The sequence below is a fragment of the Macrobrachium nipponense genome, chromosome 19 (assembly GCF_015104395.2).
Source record: "Macrobrachium nipponense isolate FS-2020 chromosome 19, ASM1510439v2, whole genome shotgun sequence".
NCBI lineage: Eukaryota > Metazoa > Arthropoda > Malacostraca > Decapoda > Palaemonidae > Macrobrachium > Macrobrachium nipponense.
In genome coordinates, this window is record NC_061088.1 from 528396 (window position 1) to 550673 (window position 22278).

Genomic DNA, 22278 nt, shown 5'->3' on the forward strand with positions numbered 1-22278 from the left:
ACTTTATTATACAGTAAATTTATTATACAGTAAATTTATTGTGCACTAAATGTATCATACGGTGAATTTCTTGTATAGTGAATTTATTGTAAAAGCAATTTATTATACAGTAAAGTCATCATACAATGAATTTATTACACAATGAATCTCTTGTATAGTGAATCTATTATATAGTGAATTTATTGCAAAAGTGAATTCATTATATAGTGAATTTATTATACAGTAAAACTATTGTACAGTGAATTTGTCATACAGTGTGTTTATTATACAGTAAATTTATTGCATAATGAATTTATCATACAATAAATTTATTGCAAAATGGATTTATTGTAGAATGTTTCATGGAAACTAGGAGAAAGGTTCAGGATATATAACTGAATATTTAACAAAACTGATCTTGAATTTCTGACTTGATACAGAGATATACTTCTACCCCAAACCAGTCTGTCTCCGACCTCCAAAATCTCACACATACCCCGCTCATATAGCCATCCCAGACTCACTTCTACATCCAACCAGTCACTTTCTCAGCTACATTTTCTCACACAAATCATTAAGTTTTTAATTGCCTGGGTATTCTAGACCATATCGCAAATCTAAGAAGCTACGACACCAAACCAGTCACTCCTTAACATAAATATTCTCACACACACCACACTCATATCATAAAGGGTCTTAATAATTCATATCTTCTGTACTCTATACTATATTGCAATGATACAAAACTTAATGTATACTGTGCAACACCTTACCAGTGGAGAATTAGGGAGAAAATGAATAACTTTCTTTATAAGAGGGAGATTCTCGCCTTGATGGTGCTTGTGACTGCTGGATTATTGACACCTTCGGAAGGACATAACTCAGGTGAGACCACTGACAGATATGTTCTTAAAAAAAATTTGTTTTGATTAATAAGTGGACCAAAAAAATCCAAGACGAAAATTAAGTTCACCACTTAGGATGAATATATTTTTTCTCCTTATGATAAATATATTTTAATGTATTGCAATAAATATATATTTCTTATATTATACTGTCATTTAATCTTTATCAGGGACATGCACTCAATGACAGTTCATGTTTAAGTGATTACATAATAAAAATATGGAATGTTATTCCATATATATAAAAGACTAAAACTAAAGAGGTCAACCAGATTGCTTGCAGGAATGTGATCAGACCAGAGACGCTAAGATGACGTATACCTGTGGTCATTCATTTGTTTTGAAACGTTAGTCCAAGCTCCCTGCTTGAGACAAACACCGTGACCTATAGCTCAAGCGGCCTACGTGATTAGTAACTATGTCATCTGATTTTATGTTCGAGCTACTGTCTGCTTCCTTTATGATTTGTAACCAAGATGGTAGACAGAATAGAGTTAGCCATCATCATTGGCAGACCTGTACCTCTTTACCTAAGCTTTATCATGTAGAACAGAACAGAATAGAGTTAGCCATCATCATTGGCAGACCTGTACCTCTTTACCTAAGCTTTATCATGTAGAACAGAAGAGAGTTAGCCATCATCATTGGCAGACCTGTATCTCTTTACCTAAGCTTTATCATGTAGAAGAGAACAGAACAGAATTAGCCATCATCGTTGGCAGAAGCGATCAAGCTATCGTCATTAGAAGACCTGTACAATCCTACTTGATCTTCACCATGTAATCTCAAGAGAATATAAGTATTTTTATACTTCGTGTTTTCTGTTTTCTACTAAGAACCTCACAGCATTGCCGAATCATCATGAGTTTAACACATCGTCGTCATAACCAAAGAAGATAATACCGATTTCGTAAGTGATCTACAAACCCCAAGACACTCCAATGAATATGGAAGTGCAATACCAACCGACTTAGCGTAAGATTATCGCAAGTCTAACATTACCTCATAGGGCGCCTTATTATACGAGGCAACAGCCCCAATACATGTCCTGATACTCTTAAATATGATTATGATTCTGTACTTTTAAAAACATTTCGTTTCATTCTAATTTATATGCTATTCTGGATATGTACCCACAAGCACATAGAATGCCCAAGAAGAAATGTGGGTATAATATAAGTCTCTGAGGGCATATTAAGCAAACATATCTATGTATTTTTGGACACCAAAAGGATCTTTGTAGATTAGATGGTAGAAATATGTATGCATGTATATATATATATATATATATATATATATATATATATATATTATATATATATAGATAATATATATATATATATATATATATTATATAGAGGTATGTTACGCTCACCGTATTTATATACCATAGGCCTAGGAAATTAAAACTTTAGCCATCTGAATTACCCAATATATATCAAAGGTTTAAAGAAGAGCAAATTTCACTTATGTATCTCCTGATACGTAAGGCACCGCGTATAAGAGGCAGCGGCAGCAGCCTCCCGTAACAAGCAAACCATATAGTACAGGAGCATTAGGTCCTAAAACATGCCAACTTGGAAAAAAAATGCAGAAAGCTGATTTTTTTACTGATGGTACTACAATTCTTCCTCAGTTGAATGACATAAAGTTTACCAAAGTTAACCCTGAGCTTGCTGAGTAATTCAAAATGGCGTGCAAGATGGCTGCCATTAGTACGGAACCCACTTTCTGAACTAATAACGCTAAAAAATGGGGGAAAAAGTTTAACAAATTAGGTTTTAAAGCAGCGGAAAGAACATTTTTCATGTCATTTATTTGATATGTTACCCATTTAGTCATACTTTAATATAAAAAAATTCTTTATTTCCTCAAAATAACGTGGTGTGAGATTTTATGCAATTCAAAATATGATTTGTAGTCGTTACTAACTCCTGTTTTCAATTCTCCTGCATATACCATATCCCCCTCCCTTTCCCTAATACGAACACTGTGATACCCATTGCAAGGGGTGGTGAGGAAAAGTGAACTTCCCGTATCTCACTGGTGAGCCGTTCCCAGACACTTAGTCTACCACACAGATCCTTCGTGATTACACCACATTTCATCAGACAAGGCTGTTCAGGTACTTTATATTCATCTGGTATCATCTCAAAATCTCTCAAAATATCTCACCTTTGTATTTTATAACATATATATATATATATATATATATATATATATATATATATATATATATATATATATATATATATATATGTATATAAAATATTATAAAACATCAGGTAAAGACTAATTGTATTCAGACTTACTTATTGTGCTCTAAATATCCAATCTCTCGGCACCAAAGGCATTGTTTTCCAAATCATTTGTAACCTGCGAATGAGAATTATTTTTAAACTACGAATTAAGAACCAGTGATTTAGTTTGACATCAGAAACTTTTCTTTGTTTCAAGGTATGAGTGATGGAAGAAAGATGCCGATGTGTTTTCTGCAATGAAGCCATTGGCATGGATCAGGGTGCTATGGGGGGTCTTAGCAATCAGCAGTGAAATAAAGGATGGGTTAGACAGTTGTTAGTAAGCATAGCACTACCAATTCCAATACACAAGAGATGTAGACAGAATTATCTCTTGCCTAAAAATGTCAAAAAAAGGAAGAGAGAATCAGATAACTCTGGTAAAAGATCAGAAGAGTACAAGGCACCAATTTGCAGGTCCCAGACAGACGATTTCGACCTACGAAACCAGTGTATTGACTATTCTATGATAAGCAAACAACCTCTTAAGAGACGTGATAAACTACATAAATCGAGAACTAAAGACTTTATCCACTCATTACATAGAACGCTCTGATAAATGGGGCAATGAAGTACATATGCGTATTCAAAACATTGGAGATACAGTTGCTGCTGAGGTAAAATATCACCGGGAGCACGACAGTTCGCCGCGCGACAGTTCGCCGCCCGCGGACAGTTCGCGCGTGCCAGTTCGCCGCAGAGCCAGTTCGCCGCGGCGACAGTTCGCCGCCAGCCTTTTCGCCGCGAACCATTTCGCCGCCAATATAAAGCTGGCAAATATGCACAGGATATATTAAATAAGGAATAGTATAATAGGAAAGTATAGCCTAGAGATTGATATTTTAATAACGTTACTGTTATTATCATTATTGGTATTATTATCATTTTCTCAATGAAAAAGCCAAATTTGCCTCAATGAAGAAGCTTACGAAGCTTATACGGTTTTTTTACTCGACCGCATCTCAGAGATCAAAGGAGGCAAACTACCACAAGTTGGGTTAGCGTGGTCAAACAGTTTGCCAAAATGAGTAAAGTACCAAATTATATTCCTCGCAGGTTCTTAACCGTATCTCAGATATCAAACGAGGCCAAACTACTACAAGGTGAGTTATAGAAAATTGTATAGTCTATAAGTACCGTACGAACCAAGAGTCGTCACTTAAAGTCTTCATTGCTCTGTGCTCTGTTCTTCAACGTTCCAAAGCCATAATGCCGCCTGTTTTGTCCGTTCGTGGAAGGGAGAAATTCGTTGACAACGGCACGACATACGTTTTCGATTAGGTTTCAAAAGACGGCGAAACGAGTTCTGGCGTTGTGATCAACGTTCTTCCTGCAAGGCGCGTATTCATGTTCACCAAGGAAGAATAAAACCAAGCTTATTGGTGCCCATACACACTCGGAGACGCCGCCAACGTTGAAGTGATGACAGCCCTGACGGACTTGAGAAATCTTGCCGTTCAAACGCAAGACCAAACCGCACAAGTGATAGCCACAGCCACCGAAAATTTATTGCAAGCTGGACAAGGTGCTCTGCCGAACATGCCCAACTTGAAACGGATGGTACAGAGGAAAAGAGTTGCTACCCTGGCCGCCCCTCCGAACCCACTTTCGTTAGCCGACCTCGTCATACCTCTGGAGTACACGCACTATGAAAAGCATTCTGATGTTTTTGAGGATTTTTTGTTATTCGATAGTGGTGCTGCCGCTGGTGATGAACGAATGTTGATATTTTCCACAGAGATAACATGGACTATCTATGAGGACTAGCACACAACTTCTGAAGAGACAGCACGATCTGTGGAGTATAAGATTTGTATCTGTGCAGTATCAGTAATCAGTTTTTGTACATAAGTTTCTTCAATATAGGTATCATTTGTTATTACATATAATCTAATGTATCATACGGCATGAATCATGTTTTAGATATTATATAGTGTTCAAATGAAGTTTCATGATTAAATTTCTCAAAACAATCTTTCCTTATTCTTGCCTATTTTTGCATTTGATCTCTGAGATACGGTCGAGAGAAAAAACTGCGAGGATTACTTTACTCATTTAGCAAACTCTCTGACCATGCTAACCCAACTTGTGGTAGTTTGCCTCCTTTAATCTGAATAGATGCGGTCGAGTAAAAAACTGTATAAGCTTTGTATTAGCTTCTTCATTTTGAGGCAAATTTGGTTTTTCATTGACAAAATGATAATAATACTAACGTGCTAAATTATCAATCTCTAGGCTATACTTTCCTATTATCCTATTCCTAATTTAATGTACCCTGTGCATGTTTGCCAGCTTTTACATTGGCGGCGAAATGGTTCGCGGCGAAAAGGTTGGCGGCGAACTGGCTCTGCGGCGAACTGGCACGCGGCGAACTGTCCGCGGCGAATTGTTGCGCGGCGAACTGTCGTAGACCCAATATCACCATGACTGTCAGGTAAGTTTTCACAAGGGTAGGGAATCTGTGCAAAATCCCACAAAAAGGCCTAAAGGTCGTCCTATAGGGTCAGTTGATGAAGAGAAAAATGTAGGATTTTACAAACTTTGTGAGCTCTTAGATAACAATGATGACCACCAATACACTTTGACAGAATTAGAGGGTCTTTTGAAGGATTGTTCTGGAGATGGTGGAGTGTACACTGCGAGACAACTAAAGTCTAAACTACAAGATAGGCATAAAGATAAAATTATTATCACGTGCGAGCAAGGTAAAGAGACAATTTATACATTTGTGAATGAGAGAAATAATATACTGAGACAACATTACAGTAATACTGGACTAACACCTGAAGAAATTGTCGACATGGCTGGAAATAAGGACAACCATATATGATAAATCCCAGTATCCAAAATTTTTGGAGATGAGCAACTATGAGAAGATGGAAGAACGTGTTTCTCAACTTCTATTAAGGTTACTTAGTCATCTCATCAAGGACAGACGCCGTAGGATTGCAATATCACACAGTATAACATCAGCTGCACGCCCCAGATCATTTCTCTCTCCAATTCTCTTAGGAGTATCAGATCAGTGTACTGTAATGCTAAATTCGAATCTCGTGAATTAGTTGATTTACTTAGCAGTCTAGCATTTGCAGATGATTACCGAGAAGTATTACGCCTCTGCAGTGCAATGCAGGAGAGAAAATGTATGAATGGGTTGACAAATTTGTGAATTTTGTATTTGACAATGCAGACATTGACACTCATACACCGACTGGACTTGGAACATGGCATGTTTTGGGAGGCATCGCAGGTGTAACGCCAGCTGGAGAGATTGTGGAAGAAAACTTGCCTCGTTCTACACAAGTTCAGTCCGTTGTAGATGCTGGTAGATTTGCACAATTGCCCACCAAAAAATACAAAAAACCACAAGTACCAGGTCTCAGAAATGTATTAATCAAACCACTAGAACCTTTCAGTACCTTCTTGAGATTAGGTATAACCTTAGACAATATCTGGCTGGCCAGCTTTCCATGTAACAACCAGACTGCAACTGGTGCCCATTATGGAGTGGTTTCAATCAAACTCCCATGAAACAAATCCACTATGATGTAAGCAGAATAGACATTCTGCCATTCATTAATAACAGTCCAAATCATCCAGACACCCTTTACTCTGCCCTCTGCTATGCCCGGGATGTGTCGGAAAAGTACAGGCTGGGTATTATCCCTGTCACATTTGATCAGCCACTATACCAGAAAGCAGTTGAAATAGTACAAGCATCTCCAGACCTTACCAAAGTTATAGTGAGATTAGGTGGCTTCCATCTTTTAATGTCATATATGGGTGCAATTAGACATATAATGGCAGGGAGTGGGCTGTCTGATCTGTGGGAGACTGTCTATGGAATCAAAAACAACAGTGAAGCACATGCTGGGACTGGGCATGCTTATGCTCGTGCACTCCAAGCACACATGCTGACAGCCTCTTCTCTTGTTGGGAAGATGCTTCATACATCAACATCTTGTAACACACTCAACTTGGATCATCTTAGAGTTGTCCATGAAAAGCTGCTTGATGGGAAATATGAGGTTGGGATTCTTCAACAGGACTCCTCTGTGGCTCATTTAAAAAATGTATTAGATGGTCTAGAACATAACCTGACTACAAACTCAAGAACAGGAAAACTGTAGATTGAATATGTCAAGTTGATACGTCTAATGCTCTTTTTTCTATGTGTTGAGCGTACTGGTAATTGGGAAATGCATCTATTTTGTGTCAGTGCAATGATCCCCATCTTCCATTCTGGTGGACAACTAGCATATGCAAAGTCTGCCCGTCTCTACCACACACAGATGAAAGAGCTCCTCACCATCATGGACAAGGATCAGTATGTTACATATACAGAATCTGGATACTGGACAATACGCCGGAGTGACCGATTCTGGTCTGGGAATTTTACTGACCAGACCATAGAACAAGTTTTAATGAGGATGTTGAAGACTCGTGGAGGTTTGAAGCATGGCCGTGGCATCACAAGCAGCACTCAGGCAAGGATGATTCATGTCCTGCCAAAGACTATTCCAATATGTGAGGTAGTTGAAGATTTTTGTGGAATTTATTCTCAGACAAGTGATCAACACACTGATATGAGAGCCTCCATGACTGAACGTGACAGGAAACACTATATCCTTTTTCGAAATTGGTTTGATGGCCACTCGCCATTCTCATACACAGGTGAGCACAGTGAAAATCTTATCTTGCTCGCAACTGGTATCGTGGCACCAACATCTGCCAATGCTGAGTGTGCCTTTGAGATGGGAAGGAAATCAGCTGAAAGTGTGACAGGTAAGAATTTTGCAGATGTTAAACTCAAAAGAAATGATCGAGTTACATCAATAGGAGCAGCCACCAATGGAGTGACAGTCCGTGGCAAAGTGGTAGAAGTAGATTCCACACTATTATTCATGCATGTCACATGTGTTATAGAAAAGCAATCTGAAATGGAAGTCTACCTTCAGCATGAGTTTAGTAAACAGCCTCCTGCATTATTTGATAAAGAGATGATGTGCAAGAATACTAAAAGTAATCTTGCAAGTCTCATAAAAGCTCCAGTTGTACCCATCTCAAGCAATGACCTTCAAAATCCATATTGCATTGTCGATGGTGGACATCTACTGCAAAGTGTTCCTTGGCCAACAGATGTGGATGGTTGCACATATGGTGATGTTTGTAGCACATATGTATCATACGTACTAAACACCTTTGGTAAATGCACAGTATGTTTTGATGGGTATTATGCTACATCAACAAAATTTGCAGAGCAGAACCGGCGTGGGCTTTTTCATACGGTCTCTGCAGATATAATTGTTGATCTTGAACATCCAGTCACTACTAATCAACGTTCATTCTTGGCCAATAGAACAAACAAGTCACAGCTAATGGAAGAGGTTAAAGTTCAGCTCTCAAGTAAGGAGTTAAATGTCTACAGGCAGAGGCAGATGCTGATTACATACTGACCAGCACAACTACTAGTTATGCAGAGGTCCACACTGATTGCCCAGTGGTACTAGTAGGCACTGACACTGATTTACTAGTAATGCTCATTGACAAAGTAACATATAAGAATGTATATATGATGTACTCACGTAATAATGTCTATAAGATCAGTGGTATGCAAGAGGTAATGCACCATCAGTCCCGTCGACACATTCTTCTAGTCCATGCAATCACCGGATGTGATACAGTGTCTGCCCTTTTTAGCATTAGAAGAAACGAGCACTTACAGTTTTAGAGAACCACAGCCAGTGCGACATGTTTGATAAATTTAAAAAGTGTGATTCAAGTCATGATGAGATAGCTAGGGATGGGGAAAATTTTTTATTAAATCAACATCTCTTGACAAGTCTCGGTACATATTGTACACACAGAAGGTGAGCAAAATGAGCAGCAATTTTAAGCTAGAGAGCCTCCCCCCAACCTTAGCAGCAGCTAAGTACCATTCATATATGACTTACTTTACAATGCAAGAGTGGCTGTGAAATCCTGGAAAGCTAGATCCTACAAATTGGGGTTGGTACTACAAAGGTAACGTGCTGACTCCCGTCTTCACTGATAGGCCTGTAGCCCCAGAGCAAGTGCTGCTTATTATATCCTGTGGATGTAAGGGAGGGTGTGCGAAGAGGTGTAAGTGCCTTAAAGCAGGAATGATTTGCTCAACCATGTGTTCATCATGCATAAGTCAAACATGTACAAATTCCTGGCCTGCAGATGATGAAGAGGATGAGAAAATACTATGAAACCTGTGAATACGTGTATATGATTTTTTTTGGTTAATTCAATATTTATGATTTGAATTTTTTTATTTGGTTATTAATGGCAAGAACTTGTACATGTTACACTGAATAAAAGAAATCACATTATATATGAGTCTGGTGTATACTATGCTTGATTCAGTAGATATTTTGTGAACTCTTGTATTTTATTTAGATTTTAAATCTCGGAACATGTAAAGTTCTCTTTGAATAGAAGAAACCACATTAAGTACGAGATATGTGTCTACTATGGATAAATAACAAAATTGCTTAATTCAATATTTATAATGTTAAGATTTATATTTTATTTGGATATAGGCCCCAAAACATGTAAACTTGACATTGAATTAGAGAAATCACATTAAGAATGAGTCTTGTGTCTATAATGAATGACAAAAGTATTTTTCTCGGTTTATTTCAATATTTGTGATGTGAAAATTTGCATGTTTTCTTTTATTTTAAAGGCCAGAAAATGTAAACTTTACAATGAATAAAAGGAATCACATTAAATATGAGTTTTTGGCACCAAAGTTCCTTGTTTAATAAGTACTAAACAATGCTGAAGGAGTATTTTCGAAAATTAGCCGCATCGCAGCCGCCATCTTGGATTTTTCAGCAAGCTCAAGGTTAATTTAGGTAAACTTTATTCCACCGAACTTAGTAAGGTTTCAGATAACTTATGTGAAAAATTCAGCATTCTGCATTTTTTTTCCATGTTGAACCCTATTGCTCCTGTACTAATAATCATTATAATAATGACAAAACGGACTCGCGGTATGTCCCGGGAATTCATAAACACCAGGTGGTATTGTACGCTACTTTCTCGAGAGAGAGCAGCATTCCTTCATGTCCCGCGCGCATTTCGTCCTGTTCCATTGAATATCGGCTTTGCTCGAGCTCAAAGCAACGTTTTAATAATATTTATTGATATTTTCACAGACGGTGTAATAAATTTTGCAGTATTATTTGTTTTTATGATGCACACATTTCATGTAATTTTGACTTAAACACGAGGTTAGGACAGACATGAAGACCACTTCGTCTCGTTCGGACGAGTTCATGGAGAAAGCCTAGCACCTTTGAGTAAGGCTTGTTTTGAGTATCCGGCCCCTGCCTGGACCAGTCTTACTTAGTTCGAGATGCGGCTTTCGGATTCAGTCTCCAGGAAGCATCGTTGTTGTACGCATCTCTATATTATCGACATTGGAACCTCCTGTTTTAATAAGCGTGGTTTGTCTTATCAAAGAAGTGAGATTGCATTACTTTTATTTATTTTCTTTTGTTTTCAAAGTTATTTAGTTCATTATATAAGTAAGGAATAGGTCAGATCATGCACGAGGTTTATAAATATAGTAGTTATTTACTGATATTGTCGATGAAATTCTCAATAAAATCATTTTTATTTATACATTTTAATAAGACTGGTGTCATTTTCATGATGTTTGCTAAGTTAGATAAACTAAACATTTAATTACTTTTGTCAAAATTATTAAATAATTGCATTTTAGCTATTTTGTCTGTATATGAAAGTAATAATATAAATAACAGTTTGGGGATAACAGTGAAGCCTAAATACTAAATTATTATCATAAAACTGTAGATTTTGAAAATTTCTTTGCAAAACAAAAAATAATTCTTTAATTATTATATATATATATATATGATATATATGTGTGTGTGTGTGTGTGTGTGTGTGTGTGTATATAAAGGTTTTTGCCACAAAGGAAAATGAAAAGCGAGATAGCCAAGAACTTTCGGTTATGCCTTAGTGAAGGGTCCTGCTAGACCGAAAGTTCTTGGCTATCTCGCTTTTCATTTTTCCTTCGTGGCAAAAAACCTTTATTTATACATAGCATCACGTTTTAAATACTTCGTGATCAAGTTATTCATATATCATATAGATATATATATATATATATATATGTGTGTGTGTGTGTGTGTGTATAATTATATAATAAATACTATTAATATATATATATATGTAGGTAAGTATGTATATATATATATATATATATATATATATATATATATATATATACATTAGGTCACAAATATGGCTTAATATCAAATTCGCAATACCTTGGGAATAACTTATACACCCAAGAGGGAATTATAATTAATAAGTAGTACCTCGATCTGGCCCACTATGATTCGAACCTGGGCATGTGGTTTAGATACAACTACAAACAAGAGACTGATTGTCTTCTGATCTTATGGACAGAATAAAAGCCCTTTGTAAACGGAAATTTTAAATTTCCAGTATTTATGCAAGGGTAAATTTAATATACCTCGTATTTCTGTAATTTGCACAAACTGAATTAGATTTTATTATCAAAGTATAATAATATGCAAGGAAAAAAACGATAGACCTAGAGATATCTGCTTAAGGCAAGAGTATAACTTACACTAATGTTTTTAAACGAAAGATATTTTGCAATAAAATTGATTTAGAATTTTTACTTATAAAAGTATCGTGAAACAAGACTTGCGTTTCAATTTATGTCCAGAGTCTAGGAAAAGTATTCTCTCCCCAACGTTTAGCAATCTCTATAAAGTAGAAGAAGAGGGTGTGGTCGAACAGTCTCTCTCTCTCTCTCTCTCTCTCTCTCTCTCAGTCACGTAATCTCTCGGAGAAATCACAGAAAGTTTTAGACATCACACTTGGGAGAAAGGAGAAAGCAAGACATAACGTCATATAATGTGTCTAGGCTTATCGTTCGTGCGTGATTGTGAAGTGTTGTACTGCATTGTGTAAATACACTTATACACATATAACACATGCGCATACATACACATACACAATCAGCTACCGTGTCATTTACACACCTATTTTTATAGTCTAGACTCATCCATCCATTGAGCCGTTCCGTAAAAGGAGGAATTATAACAACACATCGCTGGACAACATCTTTGTGGTTCTCTGAACCTGAGGTCTTCCTGGCTTGTGAGTATATTCATTTTCCTTCTTCTTCTTCTTCTTCTTCTTCTTCGAGTGTTTTCATTTTTCCTCCTCCTCCTCCTTCTTCTTCTTTTTCTTCTTCTTCAAGACCAGAGCGATTTCTGTCGAAGACTTATAATGAACGTTACTCGTGAATTTGATATCTGATAACAACTGGCGTAATCACAGAGGCGATAAGTGATATATAATAAAATTAAGAAAACTATTTTTATCTAAATAAAAAAGATGTTCATTCTTTAGTTATTGACGCCATCCAAGGGAGCATTGCGCATTTTTCTGCCTTACGTTCGCTTTTTTTGCGCATCTAAAAGATAACATTACGTCTTTGTAATGCTTTAAGCGCAGATTAGGAATCGCCATAGCTATATAAGCCACTAAAAGGTTATATTACTAAATATATCTTTTATCTCTGTTTATTTCCAGCCATCAGAAATATGACAGTACCATCGCAAACAACAATTTCGATCATTTTCTTAGGCCTATGCGCAGTCCTCACGCATGCGCAGATTCGCTTCGAGGGAAGATGCCCCAAGTTACCCGTCATCAAAGATTTTGCCTTTGATCGAGTGAGTATATAATGATATATCTTCTTCTTTCTTTTAAGATTAAGAAATTAGGACAAATACCCAAGATTATTGTAGGCAGTAATCCCGTTTATTTCAGCGATTTTAAATTCAAGGATGTACATAATTCTCTGACTCATCTAAGAATTGATAATAGACTGGTAGACCTATGCATCTGTTCAAGACTGCTTAACTAAAGAATTTATATAATATCTATTAAGTATATATTATATATACATATATATATAGATATATATTATATATATATATATGAATAATTATCACTATCGAACCGTGATCCATTTATATATCAATTCAAGCTAAAACAAAGTCCTTTAATATCTAAAATTTCACACTTTACTCCCAAATGATATTTTCATATATGTACCGAAGGGGAATTTTTAGTTGATAATAATTTCGTACCCCCATGGGATCGAACCACCGTCCAAGTGGACGGGGACGAAATCAGGACAGTCAGTGACGCTATCCAATCAGCCAACAGAGACGCTATAAGTTCATATCGATTCTGACCTTACAAATCACCCTTGATCTCGGTGCTTTTGTAATTAGAATCGATATGAAACCCCGTCTACCATGTTAGCCAATTCGAGCGTTTGACAGCACGTAGCCTTTTGTTATGAATAATTATCACATCGAACCGTGATCCATTTATATATCAATTCAAGCTACAAATGTCCTTTAATATCTAAATTCACTTTACCTCCCAAATGATATATTTTCTTTTCATATATGTACCGAAGGGGAATTTTTTTAGTTGATAATAATTTCGTCCCCCCATGGGATCGAACCACCGTCCAAGTGGACGGGACGAAATCAGGACAGTCAGTGACGCTATCCAATCAGCCAACAGAGACGCTATAAGTCATATCGATTCTGACCTTACAAATCACCCTCGATCTCGGTGCTTTTGTAATTAGAATCGATATGAAACCCCGTCTAACCATGTTAGCCAATTCGAGCGTTTTGACAGCACGTAGCCTTTTGTTATGAATAATTTCACATCGAAAACCGTGATCCAATTTTATATATCAATTCAAGCTACAAATGTCCTTTAATATCTAAATTCACTTTACCTCCCAAATGATATATTTTCATATATGTACCAAAGGGGAATTTTTTAGTTGATAATAAACTTTCGTCCCCCCATGGGGATCGAACCACCGTCCAAGTGGACGGGGACGAAATCAGGACAGTCAGTGACGCTATCCAATCAGCCAAAACCAGAGACGCTTATAAGGTTTCATATCGATTTCTGACCTTACAAAAATCACCCTCGATCTCGGTGCTTTTGTAATTAAAAAGACAAATCGATATGAAACCCCGTCTACCATGTTAGCCAATTCGAGCGTTTGACAGCACGTAGCACTTTTGTTATGAATAAATTATCACATCGAACCGTGATCCACCATTTATATATCAATTCAAAGCTACAAATGTCCTTTAATCTAAATCTAAATTCACTTTACATCCCAAATGATATATTTTCATATATGTACCGAAGGGGATTTTTTAGTTGATAATAATTTCGTCCCCCCATGGGATCGAAACCACCGTCAAGTGGACAGGGACGAAATCAGGACAGTCAGTGACGCTATCCAATTCAGCCAACAGAGACGCTATAAGTTCATATCGATTCTGACCTTATCACACCCTCGATCTCGGTGCTTTTGTAAATTAGAATCGATATGAAACCCCGTCTTACCATGTAGGCCAATTCGAGCGTTTGACAGCACGTAGCCTTTAGTTATGAATAATTATCAACATCGAACCGTGACATTTCACATATCATAATTCAAAGAAGCTACAAATGTCCTTTAATATCTAAATTCACTTTTCACCTCCCCAAATGATATATTATTTTTCATATATGTACCGAAGGGGGAATTTTTAGGTTGATAATAATTTGCGTCCCCCCATGGGAGCGAACCACCGTCCAATGTGGACGGGGGACGAAATCAGCGGACAGTCAGTGACGCTATACCAATCAGCCCAACAGAGACGCTATAAGTTCATATCGATTCTGACCTTACAAATCACCCTCGATCTCGGTGCTTTGTAATTAGAATCGATATGAAACCCCGTCTACCAGTGTTAACCAATTCGAGCGTTTGACAGCACGTAGCCTTTTGTTATGAATAATTATCACATCGAACCGTGGATCCATTGTTTAACATATCAATTCAAGCTACAAATGTCCTTTAATATCTAAATTCACTTTACCTCCCAAATGATAATATTTTCATATATGTACCAAAGGGGAATTTTTTAGTGATAATAATTTCGTCCCCCCATGGGATCGAAAACACCGTCCAAGTGGACGGGACGAAATCAGGACAGTCAGTGACGCTATCCAATCAGCCAACAGAGACGCTATAAGTTCATATCGATTCTGACCTTACAAATTCACGATCTCGGTGCTTTGTAATTAGAATCGATATGAAAACCCCGTCCTACCATGTTAGCCAATTCGAGCGTTTTGACAGCACGTAGCCTTTTGTTATGAATAATTATCACATCGAACCGTGATCCATTTTTATATATCAATTCAAGCTACAAATGTCCTTTAATATCTAAATTCACTTTACCTCCCAAATGATATATTTTCATATATGTACCGAAGGGGAATTTTTTAGTTGATAATAATTTCGTCCCCCATGGGATCGAAACCACCACCGTCCAAGTGGACGGGGACGAAATCAGGACAGTCAGTGATGCTATCCAATCAGCCAACAGAGACGCTATAAGTTCATATCGATTCTGACCTTACAAATCACCCTCGATCTCGGTGCTTTTGTAATTAGAATCGATATGAAACCCCGTCTACCATGTTAGCCAATTCGAGCGTTTGACAGGCTACGTGCTGTCAAACGCTCGAATGGCTAATCATGGTAGGACGGGGTTTCCATATCGATTCTAATTACAAAAGCACCGAGATCGAGGGTGATTTGTAAGGTCAGAATCGATATGAACTTATAGCGTCTCTGTTGGCTGATTGGATAGCGTCACTGACTGTCCTGATTTCGTCCCCGTCCACTTGGACGGTGGTTCGATCCATGGGGGGACGACAAATTATTATCAACTAAAAAATCCCCTTTCGGTCATATTGAAAATATATCATTTGGGAGGTAAAGTGAATTTAGATATTAAAGGACATTGTAGCTTGAATTGATATATAAATGGATCACGGTTCGATGTGATATTATTCATAACAAAAGGCTACGTGCTGTCAAACGCTCGAATTGGCTAACATGGTAGACGTGGTTTCATATCGATTCTAATTACAAAAGCACCGAGATCGAGGGGGGTGATTTGTAAGGTCAGAATCGATATTGAACTTATAGCGTCTCTGGTTGGCTGATTGGATAGCGTCACTGACTGTCCTGATTCGTCCCAGTCCACTGGACGGTGGTCGATCCATGGGGGGGACGAAATTATTATCAACTAAAAATTCCCTTCGGTACATATATGAAAATATATCATTTGGGAGGTAAGTGGAATTTAGGATTAAAGGACATTTGTACTTGAATTGATATATTATATATATATATATATAATATATATATATATATATATATATATATATATATATTGTAATGATGGAAATCATTCATTTAGCATTTATGACAGTACTCATGGAAATTGGTGGACTGGAAAACCGAATTGGTTTTCATCTTATCAAGATGTTAAGTTAGCCACTCGAAGTTGAGATTGTCTATGATCGAGTGTATGTACGTAAGTACGTAACTGTAACCAAGTGCGCAGTTGCAAAAGCTAAAATCTCTCTGTTCGAGACGAGTACGGCAACGCTGAGGGGAAACGAATGTCTCTCCCCTTATATTCATTTGAAATGACGTATTTCTCCCTTGTAAAAGGTATGCACTTGTCGTAGTTTATAATGTATATGTTGCCATAACATTTGGTAGTGTTTCTTTATACTTTTACTTTGATATAACTGCCAATTGCCAAGAATTGTAATGGTACTGTTACGTAAGTTGCACCATGTTGAGTCTGCATGTTGTTGCAATTGTACCATCAATTAAATGTAGGCTAAGATGTGAATTAGTCTTCCATATGTTTATGAAAATGTCAATTCTAGAGTAAATTCCACCCATGTTATGCATATAAAGTCAGGCTAACTGTGATGTGTAACAGTAAAGTTAGGCATGGGTAGCATAGCCTAAAGGCCTAACGAATGCATGCTCTTTGGCACGAGATTGCCATCCTAAATGAACTGTTTGTATTACAGGGAACCAGTAATAGGGGTCCTGTGTAAGAACCAGTATAGGGATCGGTGTTGGTTCTAACTGGTATTGAAGGAGTACAGCTAGGAATAAGCTACTTTTACAATGTATCCACCTACTTTGTTAAGAAGAAATATTATTAAAAAAAACCCAGGAGCCAGCCTTTCCCTCAACCCTTATTACAACAATGAAGATCCCACCGCTGCCACCATTGTAATAGTATAATCTCTCTTAATTGATATCCTTATGACTCATGTATTTACTATACTGCCATATGTATACAGTACTGATTGTCAATTGTCCTGACTTAGACATTCGGAGGCTACCATACATTTTAGGACAATTAACTCAGACTAGCCTATACAAAACACTTCAAACCATAGGCTAATATAAAGGTACCTCATAGGCCTAGGCTACTATACTTCTTGGCCTATCCTTAGCTGGAACCGGTACTTGACGTCGGAGACGGTCGAAGAATTGTAATGGTACTGTTACGTAAGTTGCACCATGTTGAGTCTGCATGTTGTTGCAATTGTACCATCAATTAAATGTAGGCTAAGGATGTAATTAGTCTCCATATGTTTATGAAAATGTCAATTCTAGAGTAAATTCCACCCATGTTATGCATATAAAAGTCAGGCTAACTGTGATGTAACAGTAAAGTTAGGCATGGGTAGCATAGCCTAAAGGCCTAACGAATGCATGCTCTTTGGCACGAGATTGCCATCCTAAATGAACTGGTTTGTATTACAGGGGGAACCAGTAATGGGGTCCTGTGTAGAACCAGTATAGGGATCGGTGTTGGTTCTAACTGGTATTGAAGGAGTACAGCTAGGAATAAGCTACTTTTACAATGTATCCACCTACTGTTAAGAAGAAATATTATTAAAAAAAACCCGGGAGCCAGCCTTTCCCTCAACCCTTATTACAACAAATTCAATGAAGATTCGACCGTCTCCGACGTCAAGTACCGGTTCCAGCTAAGGATAGGCCAAGAAGTATAGTAGCTAGGCCTATGAGGTACCTTTATATTAGCCTATGGTTTGAAGTGTTTTGTATAGGCTAGTCTGAGTTAATTGTCCTAAAATGTATGGTAGCCTCCGAATGTCTAAGTCAGGACAATTGACAAATCAGTACTGTACATATGCAGTATAGTAAATACATGAGTCATAAGGATATCACATTAAGATTAGATTTTATACTATTACAATATAATAATATATATATATATATATATATATATATATATATATATATTCTCACGACACAAAAGAAAATTAAATGCACCGATATAATCTCGTTAATAATTATTTATTTCCTTTTGGTGATTTAAACGTCTAATCCATAATAACAGGAATTTTTGGAAAGTAATATATAGGCCTATATGATTTCTGAACAAGGCGCTAGACTTCTATAGCCCTTGGATTAATTACAAACTTATATATAAGTAAGCAAAAACCTTTTAAAAAGTACTAATCACAAATAACCTCTCCTGCCGCAGTACCTAGGCCGATGGTTCGACCAGGAGAAATACTTCGTGGCTTACCAGACCGTAGGCCGATGCTGGAGTGGGACTTACATCAAGGATAAGAACTCGGGAAAAATCTCCGTCAGGCTCGACTTCAGGGATGTTGTGTGAGTAGAGAATTGGAGAATAAATGAATAATTATCTCAACTAATTGTAATATTCACCGGAAGGGTGAAACCTGGAATAACTCGAAGATATTAGATGAAAATGTGAACCATTTTCAAGAAACTTCTGGATTCGCTGTCATCAAAGGGAACGTATGAAAAGCTGTTGACATTGCTTTAGATCATAGTTGTATTCTCTCTCTCTCTCTCTCTCTCTCTCTCTCTCTCTTTGCGAAGACAGTTGCGTTAGACTTAGGCTGAGGGGATCCCGTTTTAGCGACGTTATTTTGTATACTCTCTCTCTCTCTCTCTCTCTCTCTCTGTGTGTGTGTGTGTGTGTGTGTGTGTGTGTGTAAGAGTAGCCGTTAAAATAAAAGCCCATATGGTCACTTATATGACCATACGGAGTAAAATTATCATTAATTCGTTAAACAAAAACAAAACAAAACGAAAACAAAATAATAGTTTCTCGGATTGTATATAAACGCTCTTTCTTTTTTTTTCTCTCTCTCTCTCTCTATCTCTTTCTCTCCTCTTTAAATTCTTAGATTAAATAGCTGAAAGAGAAAGTCGAAGAAGGTGTGTAGATGTGAAAACGTACTCGATGGAGAAATGGATCTTTAATATTGAATACGATACACTGAAGCTATTTCATTTACTCTCGTTTGGAAACTCCTTTTAAAATTAGAAATGACGAAGCTTTTTCTTTTGCTCTAGACTGGAAGCTCCTTTAAGATTGAGAGCATTAAAGCTTTTTCTTTTTTTCTTTCTTCTTCTTGCAAACTTTTCTAGGACTCATTGGCTTCGATGAAGAACGACTTTTTATATCTAGGCCATACGATAAAGATTAGCATTTATCGTTACAATACATTTAGTAATTGCTGTCCAAACACATTGTTATGATAACTGATTGCGATTACATCATTCAACTGAACATCTATTGTTCACTTTCAAGTTTAATATGCGTAATGAGTTCATAGGCCTATATTTATAGCCACTCGATGATAATATCAATGGGGTTTGGTGATGTCTAGTTTCAGTATAGAGTATAGACACTTGGAGAGAGAGAGAGAGAGAGAGAGAGAGAGAGAGAGAGAGAGAGAGAGAGAGAGAGAGTTAGTAGGCATTGACTGACATTTAACAATACTATTAACCACCCTTCCCTGTTAAGATTAGGCTATTAAACAACCATTACGACTGTTATAGAAATAAAACATAGGCCTATAGTCGAGCACCTTATCTATGCATTCATTTTGGAAGAGTTTTTTTTTTTATTCATTGTGTGAGAATATTTAATAATTTCATTCATTTGAGGAGAACTATTCGACACATTGCAGGCTTAACAGACCGAACGTCATCACGGTGGACGTGTTCAGGAAGAAGCCTGACGAGGAGCCCAGCAGACTGACGTACACGATCCCGAACGTCCCTTTGTACGAGGACAACTACGAAGTCTTGGCCACCGACTACAAGAGCTGGACTATCGAGTACGCCTGCGTCGAGAAGGGCCTCCTAGGACACACTAGTAAGTGACAAAAAGATAGTAATATTAGTAGCAATAGTTAGTAACAGCTCCTAGGACAAACGGCTCCTGCCACTGGAGGTTTCATAGGAGTTGTAGTTGTAGTATTTGTAGTAGTTAGTAGTTGCTGCTTTAGAAATAGTTCTGCAGTATTTGTGTAGTATTAGTAGCAGTAATTCCTCCTTTTGGAAGCGTGTTGTAGTAGTTATAGAAGCAGTCAGTAGTGGTACTAGCCACTGCCTTTGAACGTTTCATGTCAGTAGCAGTAGGTAGTACTAACTCCTGCCTTTCGAAGAATTTAAATAGCAACAGTATTAGTACTAACTCCTGTCTTTGAAAGATGTTCATAGTAGTTATAGTAAGAAATAGCATTAGTTCCCGCCTTTGGGAGAATTTCATAGTAGCAGTGGTAGTTTTACTATAGTTCCTGCCTTTGGAACTTTCATGGTAATTGTATTAGTAGTAGTAATTATACTATTGTCGGGATATGCCTATGGAAACAGCTCCTTGTGACACTCTGGAGTTGCCTGAGAGGCAGAAGAAGAGATAGCACTATATAGGCATGAAGGTATACCTCCAGAGCCCACCTATGTTGGCCTAAACATAGAAAGGGCGTGATAATAAGACCAACTCTCTCTCTCTCTCTCTCTCTCTCTCTCTCTCTCTCTCTCTCTCTCTCTCTCTCTCTCTCTCTCTCTCTCTCTCAGATTACTCCCATTTCTCCCTCCCTCAAAAGTCAAGCAAGATTCCCGTATCGTAAATCACCAATTCCTTCTTCAGGAATCGTTTGGATCCTCACCAGGTCACCCCACCCGCCCTACGAGGTCATCCGCGAAGCCAAGGTCGCCCTGATCCACCTGGGTATCGACCTGGAGTACCTGGAGAAGTCCGATACCTCCTGCTACTAGAATTACCTGGGGTAGGACTTAGAAGGACGAAGAAAGAGTATATGAATGGAAGAGACATACTACGCTATAAGTCTATGAATGGATGCGTAAAAGGGCCAGTTTATGAATGAATGAGAGTTTACGAGAATTTGCCCGTATAGAGTAAAGATATTCTTTAAGTGTGTTTAAATGCTATTGAATGTTTTAATTGTATTTAATGGCGTTGCTATAAAGATGTGTTCGATAGAATTAATTCCTGACGTGATGTTATATACAGGTTTATTGTGGATGTTATGATTCATTTATTTAAAGAGATATCTTACATTGTGTAGTATACTATAATAAATATATATATATATATATATATATAGATATATATATATATTATATATATATATATATATATATACTCCTCAGTTTAAATAGCATTGTGTTTATCTGTTATTTATTTCAGTTCTTTCAATATTGTTTTTCTTTTTTTATTGTTACAAACTCTATTTTCAGTTCAATGACAAATTGTCTATAACTTTTTTTTGTCGACAATAAAATATCGACTGAAATGCGTATTTTATTTATCTCCGCATATTGAAGGACGAGGCGTGATCCGACCTCCAGCTTACTCAGTGCGTGTGCTAAGATCTACGGTCAAATAGAACGCTGCTCCACCAATGAAAATTGAAATAAATACTCCATATTTTATGAGAAATATTAGTTTTGTACTATTTAACAATGCACTTTATTTATTTTTCACGTTTTTATTCTGATAAATAAATGATAAATTTCCTATCCTAAAATTGCTGTATCTTTAGCTCAAAGTGAAATAATAATAATAATAATAAAATAATAATAATAATCATAATCAACAGTAATCAACAGCCTGAGATTGGAGCTACAGAAGCAAAAAGGAAGAAATGGACAAAGAAGAGAAGAAAATCAAGGAATATGGAGATGCTACATCAGAAGCAACCCGACGGAGAGAGGATATAGAAGAAGATTGGTCAACATCTGGAATGAGAGG

The 22278-nt window shown here is 37.1% G+C and overlaps 2 protein-coding genes across 2 annotated transcripts in view; both read left to right on the forward strand.

Annotated features, from left to right (window-relative positions):
* The first annotated feature begins 348 nt into the window (after positions 1 to 348).
* LOC135213242 (uncharacterized) overlaps positions 349 to 22278 on the forward strand; it is a 32166-nt gene continuing 10236 nt past the window's right edge. Inside the window, exon 1 of the mRNA XM_064247241.1 lies at positions 349 to 864. Coding sequence (XP_064103311.1) covers positions 774 to 864 — 91 coding nt within the window. The 5' untranslated portion in view covers positions 349 to 773. The remainder of the gene's footprint in view (positions 865 to 22278) is intronic.
* On the forward strand, positions 10546 to 21552 carry LOC135213231 (apolipoprotein D-like). The gene is made up of 5 exons (XM_064247212.1): positions 10546 to 10683; positions 12818 to 12960; positions 18721 to 18854; positions 20189 to 20376; positions 21154 to 21552. Exons 1-5 carry the CDS (start codon positions 10575 to 10577, stop codon positions 21279 to 21281), a joined length of 702 nt encoding a protein of 233 aa, XP_064103282.1. The 5' UTR covers positions 10546 to 10574; the 3' UTR covers positions 21282 to 21552.

Excerpts from the sequence above, each read along its gene's own strand:
- LOC135213231 (XM_064247212.1), top strand. The coding sequence starts at position 10,575 with ATGCGGCTTTCGGATTCAGTCTCCAGGAAGCATCGTTGTTGTACGCAT. Across the intron at positions 10,684-12,817 it reads TGGTTTGTCTTATCAAAGAA|CCATCAGAAATATGACAGTA; the intron begins GTGAGATTGCAT and ends GTTTATTTCCAG. Across the intron at positions 12,961-18,720 it reads AAGATTTTGCCTTTGATCGA|TACCTAGGCCGATGGTTCGA; the intron begins GTGAGTATATAA and ends CTCCTGCCGCAG.